This window comes from Gossypium raimondii, chromosome 8 (genome assembly GCF_025698545.1).
Source record: "Gossypium raimondii isolate GPD5lz chromosome 8, ASM2569854v1, whole genome shotgun sequence".
Taxonomy (NCBI): Eukaryota; Viridiplantae; Streptophyta; class Magnoliopsida; order Malvales; family Malvaceae; genus Gossypium; species Gossypium raimondii.
The window spans coordinates 16183321-16195586 of record NC_068572.1 but is presented as its reverse complement, the minus strand read 5'-3'; the positions used below and the strand labels follow the sequence as shown (position 1 = coordinate 16195586).

Here is a 12266-nt window from a genome sequence, read left to right as displayed (position 1 = left end):
TAAGCACGATTCAACCCCAAAATTGTATGAATAAAATTTTTGACTATATGTTTAATAATTAATGATCATTTAGAGAAATTTGAATTGATATAGCATGATTCTATTCTGTTCTGTGCAATAGCATCCCATAACCCTAATCTAGTGACAAAAACAGGTGAGGGTGTTACACAACTTACCATCTCTAATTCATTAATCGATCTAGCTATTTCAAATAGTCCAATTGCAAACCTTAACATGCCAAACCATTCAAGAGTAAGATCATCATTCACATAGCATTAAACTAGGCCAAGTTATGCACCATTTGGACTATAAGCCATGCTAAACATTCAAATTTAACCATCACTATGTTTACCATTCAACTATGAACTTAACAAGACCTTATGTATACTAAGGTACCTTAATATACATGCCACAACATTTATACTAAAAATGGACATAATTCTACCGTCTTATTGATTGTGTGTACTAATTCTACCGTCTCATTGATTGTGTGTGCTAGTCGTTGATTGACATGTCATCAAATGTAGTAGTTACCTTAGTATACTTGTGCACTTAAAGAGCTTGTTTTCTAGTTATTTTAGTATTTATTATTGCGTTTTCAATATTTAGTAGTTAGTATTAAATATTAGTAAAATAAGTGTTTTTTAACACATTTTGTGAGTGTTATTGACCTATTAGGCTGACACGGACCTTAGGTAGTTTTAATCTGTTAATTTGGGTGTGCAAGATGCTGAATTTATGACCCAATGGATGTAGGGACTTGGGGCGAGAGATGCACAAGCTTCACGAGCCGATAAAGTATGAAACAGAACCAGAAGCCCATAAATTACATGTCGTGTCGTGCCATGGCTTGTGTATTGCGCGACATAGGACCAACGTGGAGCCCAAGCTTTTCGAGGCTATTTTTTTCTGCACAATCAATCTTATACAAAGACCTATGACATGCTAAAGACCTAATTCGAGTTGCTAACACTTCTATAAATAAGACCTTAGGGGCTTGATGTAACTAAGTCGTCTTAGACACATCCAAAAGCCCTCGTAGTTTACAAGTAGGATTTAGATTTAGTTTTCTTTTATTTTCTTAACTGCTTTGTTCTTTTCTCTTGGAATTGATTTTGATTTAAGATTTATTTTATTCAATTGAAGTTATTCAGTTTATTTTCCTTTGCAAGCGATAAGATTCGTTTTCCCAATCGAGAGATTCACTATTCCGCTCTTAATCGATACAAATCAAGATTATTCTATATCTCTTTTCTCTTTCAATTTATTCATATTATTTACATGTTTATATCAATTGAGTTTGAGATTTTGAATACCATGAGTAGTTAATTCCCCTAGGGTAATTAAAAAGTGGATGGGGAGTGATTAACAGAGGATTCAGGGTTTACTATAGAATTAGTTGGTGTAAATTACGTGTTCTTAAATCGTAGGCTTGACAACCCTAAGAAGTAATCAAAGGTTAAATGTAACACCCCTACCCGACCCGATCACTGAATCTGAGTATGGAGTGTCACAATTGGACCGGGTTATTAAACATACTTAGAACTCGCCAATTTAAAACCAGACTTTATTACTGATCTATTTAAATAAAAATCTCTATAATATAGATACAAATTTTTAAATAAAGTTCATTGTATCAACTTCAGATTCTAAGAAGATTGCGTAATTACCCCATTCCTAATGGACCCCGAGGCTTAGCCTCACAAAGTACCCCCTTCCTATGTGCATGACTCACTACATACATTGATTCTTGCTCTAGTGATATTTGGCTTAGTCTTTCATTGAGTTCCTTGTCTAACGAATCTTGCAATCATAAGCTAAAACCTTTGTAAGTTCATACGAAACTAGTGAGATTCTTTGTTACTACCATGCATAGCTCACCCCTTCTTAGCTAGGGTACTAACTTAAAAGAAAATAAAATACTTTACCTCTTATTTTACTCAGACTTTCACATCGTGCCTGATCTAGAAGGCTCTCATACGCCTTTCGCCTTTCTTTATTCGTGGTTCAATAGCTAATATCATAAGTTCGTGGTCAAGGTTATATCCTGGCGACAAAATTTGACGGTTTCTACATGTTTTGTTATCTTGACGTATTCTCACTTTACCTACATGCTTCTGGGTATGAATCATTGTTTCCCTCTACCACATTTCTAAATCCCGAACTCTTAGAGCTTATTAAGATGTACTCTCATTGTCCTCCTTAGGATGAGGTTCAATTGAACACTCTATCCTCAGTAGTATCCCCGACACGCCGTTCTCTTTCTTACTGAGTATCTTCTCTCATAATAGTATATCATACTTATTGCCTTTTCTTCAATAAGGCTACTTGTAAGCCCCACTGTGCACTGGCTAACTTAATCTTATCTTAATTTTCTTTATCCTGCCCTATACTAGGGTTGCAATGTTGTTTGGTTTGCTCCTTTCTAATTCGCCCTTGTTTTTCTATTTAAAATAAACATCTATAGCTCTACAAGGGTTCTACCTTCTCTTCCTATAAATAGATGTTACCGGTAGAGCTATACACAAAACTTTTGGGAGATTGTTATTCTGCCAAAAAATAGAGAGAATTTATTCTTAACTTTTAAATATATTTTTCCAGAATAACAATTCTGCCAGTTTCCATTAAATATGAGAGAATTTTTGTTTTCACCCCAAAATGAGAGAAAACTTTTTCTAGTTCTGTGTTTCAGTTCAATTGGTTCGAGCCCACACTCAAAGCAGTTCATGGTACAAGAATAACGAAGAAGATCGTTTAGTTGAAAGCTGGAAAACATCAAGGATCCGCTTATCCAAAAATACAGGTACAAATTCGGTTAAAGTTTATTGCTATAAATATCACAAATCGAGTTGATTTTCAAATTTTTAAATTTTTGTTGTGCAAGAAAATTGTTTTCAAACCGGTTTTTTTTCCAATAGTTAATACGTTTGTTTTCGGCATTGTTAGGACTACTGAGATTGCCAAAATAGTTCTTGAAAAGCTTTGAATTGTTCTTGCAGTATTGACAATTATTAGGAGTTGACACTTAATTTTTAGGTAGCATAAGCTTGGCTTTGATAACTTGGGTAAGGTTCATAATATTGTTGGTATGGATAAGGTTAAGTGTAGTAGTGGATCATAACAATAATTTCCAAAGTTTCTATTTGTCTAGGTTTTTTTACTGTTGTGAGTTTAGTCTTGAATTTGATCGGTAGGGATGTTGGTTTCTGATTTGCCATCAAAAAAATGTTATACGGAGGTGGTTCATGCTAATCACACAAATTGTTGTTACTAAAATCAAACAATGTAGAGATGGGGTGATGTACGGCGGTTCACCTTGCTTAAAATAAGGCAAAGAGTTGTTGTGTATAGTGGTCCAATCATAGTGGTTATGGAGTTAGTCAAAGAAGGAAAAGAAGGCAGAGAGAGAGTGTGTCCCTCTTTTGTTTAGGGATAAAAACTTTTATATACTCTTAACTATTATCTCAAGGTATTATGTGCTATCTTCTCATAAGTGAGCCCAAAGCATATTGGCCAAATGGTTTATCACCATAGGTTCAATTGGACATGTTGTCAATACATCAAATTGGACATGACAGTTGCTGTCTGTAGTGACTGTTAATGAGCGAGGCATACATGTGTACAAAGTCGAGGGGTGGATGCGAGTTGTATGCGAGGAATTTCTGGAGGAGTGACTCCTGAGAAGTGAGCAACCGAAGGGTAAAAGTATAACAATAATGTGCCACGTGACTCTGAGTTGTTTTCTTTTGGCCGGATATCTTCTTATTAGTTTAATTGTACACTAAAGAAAATTTTAAAAGAAAAATAAAGTGGTGACCCCAGTTCCCAAACATGTTTCTCTCATTAATTTTCAACTGTTTTGTGGATTGTCTTCTACCTATTTACACAACCAATAACACAGTGAGCAAACAACCTTTTCACAAATCTCATCATCATCTTCTTCTAAATCTGTTGCCAAGAAAATGAATAATCATCATGGATTTACGGAGAAGAAGCCCAAGACTAAGATCGTATGCACCTTGGGACCAGCATCAAGATCGGTCCCTATGATCGAGAAGCTGTTGATGGCCGGCATGAACGTCGCTCGTTTTAACTTCTCTCATGGATCTCATGCCTATCATCAGGAGACTCTTGATAATCTCAGGTCCGCCATGGTCAATACCGGTGTTTTGTGCGCTGTCATGCTCGATACTAAGGTATTTCCACAAATAATCCTTCTCTTTTCCCGCTCTTAAATCTCATATTTGTCTCTCTGCTAGCTTCGATCCGATTGCACGTTCCTTTTAATAAACCAGTCTCCAATTTAGGGGTTTGAGGTTATGGGTAGTTTACGAATTGTATAAAAAGTTTGATTTCGAAGACTACATACTTCAATAGTTTGCTTGGAAACGCAGTAGAAGAGTGCTATCCTCATAGTAGAGCATAATTTAGTTATGTAATAGAGTGTATATACTGCATAATCTCTTTCCTTGCTTGTAGGATAAATTAAGCTGCGATTAGTCATTACAAAGTTTAATTTCAAAATGGAATTGGTATTGTTCTCAATTGCTCTCTTTTTTTATCCTTTTTTTTTAATGTTTCTTGCTGTTGTATTCCAATGTGTATTTATATTACTAGGCTGATTTATTAGCCAATTAAGGGTGAAGTGGATGATATCTGCTGTAGTTCGAATGCTTGAAGTCTACAATGAAATTAACCAATTTCGAGAAGGTTAGATTCTAATGATGAAGATTAAATGTGTTAGAACCAGCAATGTAAGAATTCATTTGATGCTATTCGCTTATGAGCAACTATTCTTCATAAAACGTAACATAAATTATCATTTGAACATATATATATATCTGACAGCTCCGTGTGTTCACACACAACCAACGTCCAGAATCTTGTCTAAAGCATCGCTTTTCTTTTTTCTTTTCTTTTCTTGTTCAAATTTGTCTGAACCACAAGAACATGGTAAAGCTGATGAATCCTAAGGGTTTCTTCATCTGTGAACATCCAGGGTCCTGAGATCCGAACTGGCTTTCTGAAGGAGGGAAAAGTTCAGCTGAAACAGGGTCAAGAAATTACCATAACTACTGACTATGATATAAAGGGGGATGAAAAACTGATCAGTATGAGTTATAAAAAGTTGGCCGAAGATGTCAAACCAGGGATGGTTATACTTTGTGCAGATGGGACGATCTCTTTTACAGTCTTATCATGTGACAAAGAAAAGGGTTTGGTGCACTGTCGCTGTGAGAACTCTGCACTTCTCGGTGAGAGGAAGAATGTTAATCTTCCAGGGGTCATTGTTGACCTCCCAACCCTGACAGACAAAGACAAGGAAGATATATTGGAATGGGGAATTCCCAACCAAATTGACATGATTGCTCTTTCTTTTGTTCGAAAAGGCTCGGATTTAGTGGAGGTTCGTAAGCTACTTGGAAAGCATGCTAAGAATATTATTCTAATGTCGAAGGTATGTTTGATGCATGGTTTCAGATTTGACTTATATTTTAAATTTATCACAATAGGAGCCAGAATCAAAAATTTCATTTGCTTTTTCCCGACTTTGTTAGAAACTTGTAGGTAGGAACTTTATGCTAACTGAAAATTCTGAAGGAGAGAAGTCATCCAATAGTGAAATTCAATGGTTTTAGTTTGGTAGACATAGATAATGTGTATTTTCTTTACTACAGGTTGAACCTTTGAAGAACAAATTAATCCCTCTACTATATAAGTGAGCAATCTAGTCCATGTACATTTAATTTTGAAACAAATAGGTAAAATTTTAGACGTGATAATATTGAATGTAGAAAAAAATGTTGAATTATCAAGTTTTAAAGTGATGGTAAAAAAAACCCAAAAATCAGCTTTTCCTAAAACATGACAATGACTAAATTACTCAATTCTTTTCACTTCGCTTTAAAACATAAGTTAGCTTTTTCTAACGTTTAACCTTATTACCATGTACAATTTTACCTTTTTGTTTCTAAATTAAATGTATAGGGACTAAACTGTGACTTTTATAATAAAGGAATTAATTAGCTACTAAACCTATAGTACAAGGACCAGTCCGGTAGTTTCACCCCATGTTGACATGTTAATAGTTTCTAGGTCATTGTGATTTCTCCTGACAGTTGTTATTTCCTTAAAAATGATGCGGCAGGTTGAAAATCAAGAAGGGGTGGCAAATTTTGATGACATTCTTACAAATTCAGATGCATTTATGGTTGCGAGAGGTGACCTAGGAATGGAGATTCCAATTGAAAAGATATTTCTAGCACAGAAAGTGATGGTTTACAAGTGCAACATCCAAGGAAAACCCGTTGTCACTGCAACACAGATGTTGGAATCCATGATAAAGTCTCCCCGGCCAACCAGGGCTGAGGCCACTGACGTTGCCAATGCAGTTCTTGATGGTACAGACTGTGTGATGTTAAGTGGTGAAACTGCGGCTGGAGCTTACCCGGAACTTGCAGTTCGAACCATGGCCAAAATATGCGTAGAAGCCGAAAGCACACTTGATTATGGAGATGTCTTCAAAAGGATTATGGAACACTCACCGGTTCCAATGAGTCCATTGGAAAGCCTGGCTTCTTCAGCTGTTAGAACAGCAAATTCAGCAAAAGCAGCTCTTATATTGGTCTTAACCAGGGGAGGAAGTACCGCAAAATTGGTGGCTAAGTACAGGCCTGGCATACCCATTTTATCCGTGGTTGTCCCTGAGATCAAGACTGATTCTTTCGATTGGTCATGCAGTGATGAAACTCCAGCAAGGCACAGCTTAGTCTTTCGTGGTTTGATTCCGGTTTTATATGCTGGATCTGCAAGAGCTTCTCATGAAGAGACAACAGGGGAAGCATTGGAGTTTGCTATTCAACATGCCAAGACAAAGGGTCTCTGCCAAAATGGGGATTCCATTGTTGCACTGCATCGGATTGGAACTGCATCTGTAATTAAGATCTTGAATGTAAAGTGAGTTGGCTTGGAGATTTTCGCCTCACTTTCAGAACTTTTTGTCCGTGGCACTACTTACTTCTTCAGTTTTAGATGCAACAAACGTGATTAACAAGATGACTAAATAAAATGTGCTGATGATTTGCGTTCTAAATGCCGATTATTAGACTTGGGATCTTGGGAGCTCTTTGTGGACTGGTTTGTTCATTAAATGCACTGATTTTGTTTCCAAATGTAACTATTTGTTGCTGTTTGTATCATGTTTGTATCTATGCAATAAATAAAGTCTGTTAGGACTTGCTCGCATAGATCTTGTGTATCGATTCGCTCGAGGCTTGTGATCTTTTTTTCTTCGAGTCTTGACTGACTCAATTGTCTTCCTCATCTATTATGAATGGTTTAAACGAGTTAGACGATTTGCGATGGACTCTTCGAGCGGATACCACACACCAATCAACGTGTTTGTTTGCAGGTGGCCGATGTCTTCCTTAGGAGCAGGAGCTTTGGTTATGATGGGTATTCATGGTGGAGTTCTTTCTGGCGTGTATTCTTAAGATTTGGCGATTTTCTCAGTATAGCTTGTCCGTTGGCAAGCATTTATACTGTGTTTTTCTAATTTGTTTTTCTTTGAGCTTATGTTTCAATGTAGTGAAACTTTTTACTTCTTTCTTTTTATGAATTACAAATCGATGGAAATCTTTCATGTCTATAATGAAATAAGAAGAAATATAGAATAGGGAATAAGGGAATATAATAGTTGTCTATTACTCTATTAGGGAGCACATGTTTGTAGTTGTCTAGTACTTGTTACAAATATAATCAATCTGTGGTCTGTTCAAGGCTTTTGTAAAAATATCTCCTCGTTGATCTCCTATGTTGACATAGCCTGTTTACACAAGGTTTTGTTGAATCTTCTTATGAATAAAATGACAATCAACTTTAATATGTTTGGTCCTTTCGTGAAATACTGGATTGGAAGATATGTGAAGAGCAACTTCGTTATCACACCATAGCTTTTCTAGCAATGATGCTCAAAAGCTAAGTTCAATAATTGTTGTAACCACGTAATCTGACACATAGATAATTCCATCTCTCTATATTCTGATTTTGCACTTGATTTAGATACTACGTTCTACTTATTACTTTTTTAAGAAATTAGATTTCCTATCACATCCAGTTTTGTAAGGTCATATGAAGCAAAAGAGTTGGTGTACAAAATTGAAAAGTTTGCTAATCTGGCAAGTTCTTTTTGCAAATAAGAACAAGTAGCAGGCTGGTTGAGGAAAAGTTGGATTTCAACCATGGTCCGATTGGTTAAGAACTAGACAATTTCTTAGTGGGAGACAAAATTATTAAGGTGTTTTCCATGTGGTTGTGAATTGATTCAAGTGAAAAGGATCGGAGGGACTATATTTATAGGAGAAGCATTCTCTTTTGTGGAGGATTCCTTTGTTTTTCTATTCTTCTTCTTTTCTCTCTGGTTTTCCATGGAAGAGAGAAAGATTGAGGAATGTTAGTGCATGAAAAGGATAGACTAAGGATTTAGTCTTGGAAATTGGAAATCTTGCATGCTGGAGGTCGTGAAGCAAGGGAAAAGCTTAGTGGAAGGAATTGGAGTCTGCATCCAGGTGAGTTCCAAAACTCAACTTTAAATGGATGTTCTTTGTTGAAGTTGTGTGCTAAAAATGTTGTATTTAGACTTATATAAACGAAAATTTAACCTATAACTGAAAGTTGAGTTATCATGTTGCTTTCCATAAGTATTATATTGTACAAACGATGATTTCGTTACAATGAGCTAATGATGTGTTGACTACAAATGTGTGATGATCTAAAAGTGTATAACTACAAATAAGTTAATTATGGTGCGTTAATGAAATGATTGGCATAATGCACCAATGCTTATTAAAGTGATACGATTGACAAGTAGTATGTATGATATGTCAATAGAAATGTTGGTGTGTCGTATGTCATATAATTCCTAGTCTTTATTGGCGAAATGTGTGTATGATATGCATTCTAGCATGTGGCTGTGAGGAGGTTCAGATGATCATGCTTGGGTTTGCATATGAATTTTATTTATGTGGCTTTGAGGAAGGTTCGATTGGACTGAGCCAATATAGGAGATAAATGATACGAAGACTCGGTGCACACTTGTATGAGAGCCCTTTGTGTGGGACGTATAAGAGCCCTTTATGGGATGTTTAAGAGCCCCTCGGGGGACATATGAGAGACCTTGGTGGAACAAATGAAAGTATATGGCCATGACATTACCGTAATTGGGAAGTCCATCATGACTATCATGGAAATGTATTCGGGCTAGTTAAAAATAGGATTCCACGACGAAATGATCCACTAGTATGAGTCTGCCAAGGAGATTTCAATCTCCTATAGTCTATTGCTATGTGTAACCTCTATTATGCCAAAATTATATGAAAAATATAACCTTTAGTCATGTCTATCTCATGATCGATACTCCGTATATCGAGGGTTATCTAATTTAAAGAAAAAGATCCCCAAGAAGGAGTCCCATTTTAAAAACAAGGGTGAGTTGTGGTAGACCACCAAATCTATTTTATTGATTTAAATAGGCAGACTTGCCTTACTAATCTATATTAGGGCCTTCTTTATAAATTGTATATGTGGGTCCATATAAGGACCTACGAGAACCATATTGCAAATCAATGTCCATTTGGACCTACCACTAATGTGAGTTTTCATATGGGATTACATCCCTGGATTTGCTATGTAATTATTGGAGGAAGGCATACTAAAGAGATTATCTATGGTTATATTTCAAAAGTTGCAAGAAGATATCCATAAAGTTTCCCTTTTAGGGAAAAGAAGTGTAGGAAGCCGCGAAGATAACTAGTGAATAGGAAATCTGCAGGATTTATTTGTTCAAAGGCTCATTGTCTATGTGCTCGTTTCAAGGAAATTGGTAATTGACTTGGGCTTCATATAGTTGTACATGAAATTTAGGTTTATTAAGTTGGTTGGAGTTAAGTGGAGTTTTGTATTATTGGGAGTGAAGTTCTATATACAACTAAGCCAATTCAGATGAAGTGGACACTACACCAAAGGATAAGTGAACTATCCTTCTACAAACCTTCAATAATGAATCTCAAGTAAAATTGTTTTGGGAGAAAAGGTATGAGAACTCACTAAGTTCTTTTGGACTTACTTTCATGTTGTCATGTATTTCAGGTTAAAATATGAAACCTGATAGTACAAATGGGGACTAGGTCAGAAGTTGTCAAGCAAAGGCAATTCTGCCACTCAGTTGTAATGTGTATACAATGGGCGGCCTTGAGGTGGAGCCTCAGGTCTTAGTCAATTTTGTATCTAGTTGCATTTAAAATGTCATGTTCAACGTAGGTGAATAGTTAGTATGTTGAAGATTATTTTGTGAACAAGTTGTAGTTCAAAAATGAATTTTATAACTATTAAGTAAATACATACTCATTGTAAGGTTATTCCAAATAGTAGACAGTTGGATTATGAATCTATTTTCATTAAAATACAATGGCATTTTAGGAAATAAGTTTTCTTCAACTAATAATATGTTTATAGATTTGGGTCTAGCGGGTAGCACCCTGTAGTCCAGATTCGGCAATCGGGTCGGGCATGGATTGTTACATTTCCCCCAACACAAATATGTTTAATCAAGTAACAACTCTCTTAAGCATTATTCATGTTTACCTACAATTACATGATCCTCTATATACATATTGGTACCAATTTGTCAACCTGATTCTACTGTTGATCTTCCTATTTCCATTCGAAAAGGTAAAACGACAATGTACTTGTCCTATTTCATCCTTTGTTTCTTATGACTATTTTTCACCTATAACTAGCTCTTTATTACATCATTAAACTCTATTTCGATTCCTAGAACTATTTGGGAAGCCTGTCCCATTCTGGCTGGCGAGCTGCAATGGTGGAAGAAATGATTACTTTAGATGGTAATAGTACTTTGGAATTGGTGGATCTGCCTACTGGTAAAAAAGCTATTCAGTGTAAGTGGGTGTTTACTATCAACGTTAATCCTAATGGCTCTGTTGCATGTCTAAAGGATCAACTTGTTGGTAAAGGTAATGCTCAGACTTATGGTGTTGATTATTCTGATACATTCTCTCCGGTGGCTAAGTTGGCTTCCATCCGATTGTTTATATCAATGGTAGTCACATATGATTGGCCTTGATACCAACTTGACATAAAGAATGCCTTTTAACATGGTGATCTTTAGAAGGAAGTCTATATGGAGCAACCACCAGGGTTGTTGCTAAGGGGAGAGTAGGAAGGTTTCTCGTCTTTGAAAATCTTTTTATGGCTTGAAATAGAGCCCAGGGATTGGTTTGGATGATTTAGTGAGGTAGTCTAAGATTTTAGTTTACAGAAAAGCAGTTGTGATCACTTGGTTTTCTACAAACATTCAGCAGCTAGATTGATCTTATTAGTGGCCAGAACTAACCGAATGGCTCACAGTGTAAATTAGCAGATCATCCTCCTAAGGACTACTAAGAACAGATGACAAAGGAAAAAATGGCGCATTTTCAAGAAAGGTAACATCGGTAGACACAAGATATTGTTTATGTGTAACACCCCGAAATTTGGGCCTAGAAGTATTGGGCCTTGAGCAAGGGAACAGTTAGGAAACTGTGCATAAATGAATGTCTGCTTCAGTGGTTAAGTGATTTAGGAGTGTTTGGAAGTGTCTGAGAATTTAGGGGTTCAAGTCCTGGCTCTTGCAATTTATTTTGGTTTTTCTTTTAAAGGAACCTGGACTTTGGCCTTTAGACCTTTTAGTTAATTGAAAACAAAATGTGACACAAAAGAGCTTGTGACAATGAGGCAAGTGGCATGTTGAGCTATTGAGGGGGGCTTGGGTTTGAATCCCATTGCAAGCAAAAAGGATATTTATTTTGCTAGCATGAGGCGGCAGGAGTTTGAGGTGGTTTCGAACTCTGTTGGGTGAGAGTTTGAATGGGTCTTGGAGGTTGTTATGGAGGATACCAAGTAGGGATATTTGGAGAGATTTGAAGAGAGAATATTGGGATTTGGGTATGACTTCAGGAAGAGACAAAAGGTCAATGTTTTATGTGGAAAAAAAATGGGTCTTTAAGATCTCTTAATCTAGCTGCTGGTGCAAGCTTCTAGCTTTCTAGATGGGACTTTCTAAATGAGTTGATTCTCCTACAAATCCAGCCGAAATGCTTTCTTCAGCTTGTAGTAATATCGATGCATTAGTGTCAGTATCGATACCTACGTGACTATTTGATGTATGGTTAGCATGTAACATTGATAATTAAAAAATATAATTGACT

General features: G+C 36.2%; 2 protein-coding genes across 2 annotated transcripts; both read left to right on the top strand.

Annotated features, from left to right (window-relative positions):
- The first annotated feature begins 3809 nt into the window (after window positions 1-3809).
- LOC105790923 (pyruvate kinase, cytosolic isozyme) lies at window positions 3810-7245 on the top strand. Its single transcript, XM_012618734.2, has 3 exons — window positions 3810-4196; window positions 5000-5458; window positions 6149-7245. Exons 1-3 carry the CDS (start codon window positions 3963-3965, stop codon window positions 6959-6961), a joined length of 1506 nt encoding a protein of 501 aa, XP_012474188.1. The 5' UTR covers window positions 3810-3962; the 3' UTR covers window positions 6962-7245.
- A 2993-nt stretch (window positions 7246-10238) lies between these two features.
- Window positions 10239-11143, top strand: LOC128043008 (uncharacterized mitochondrial protein AtMg00820-like). The gene is made up of 2 exons (XM_052634800.1): window positions 10239-10265; window positions 10835-11143. The coding sequence occupies exons 1-2, from the start codon at window positions 10239-10241 to the stop codon at window positions 11141-11143; spliced, it is 336 nt and encodes a 111-aa protein (XP_052490760.1).
- The last annotated feature ends 1123 nt before the right edge of the window (window positions 11144-12266 follow it).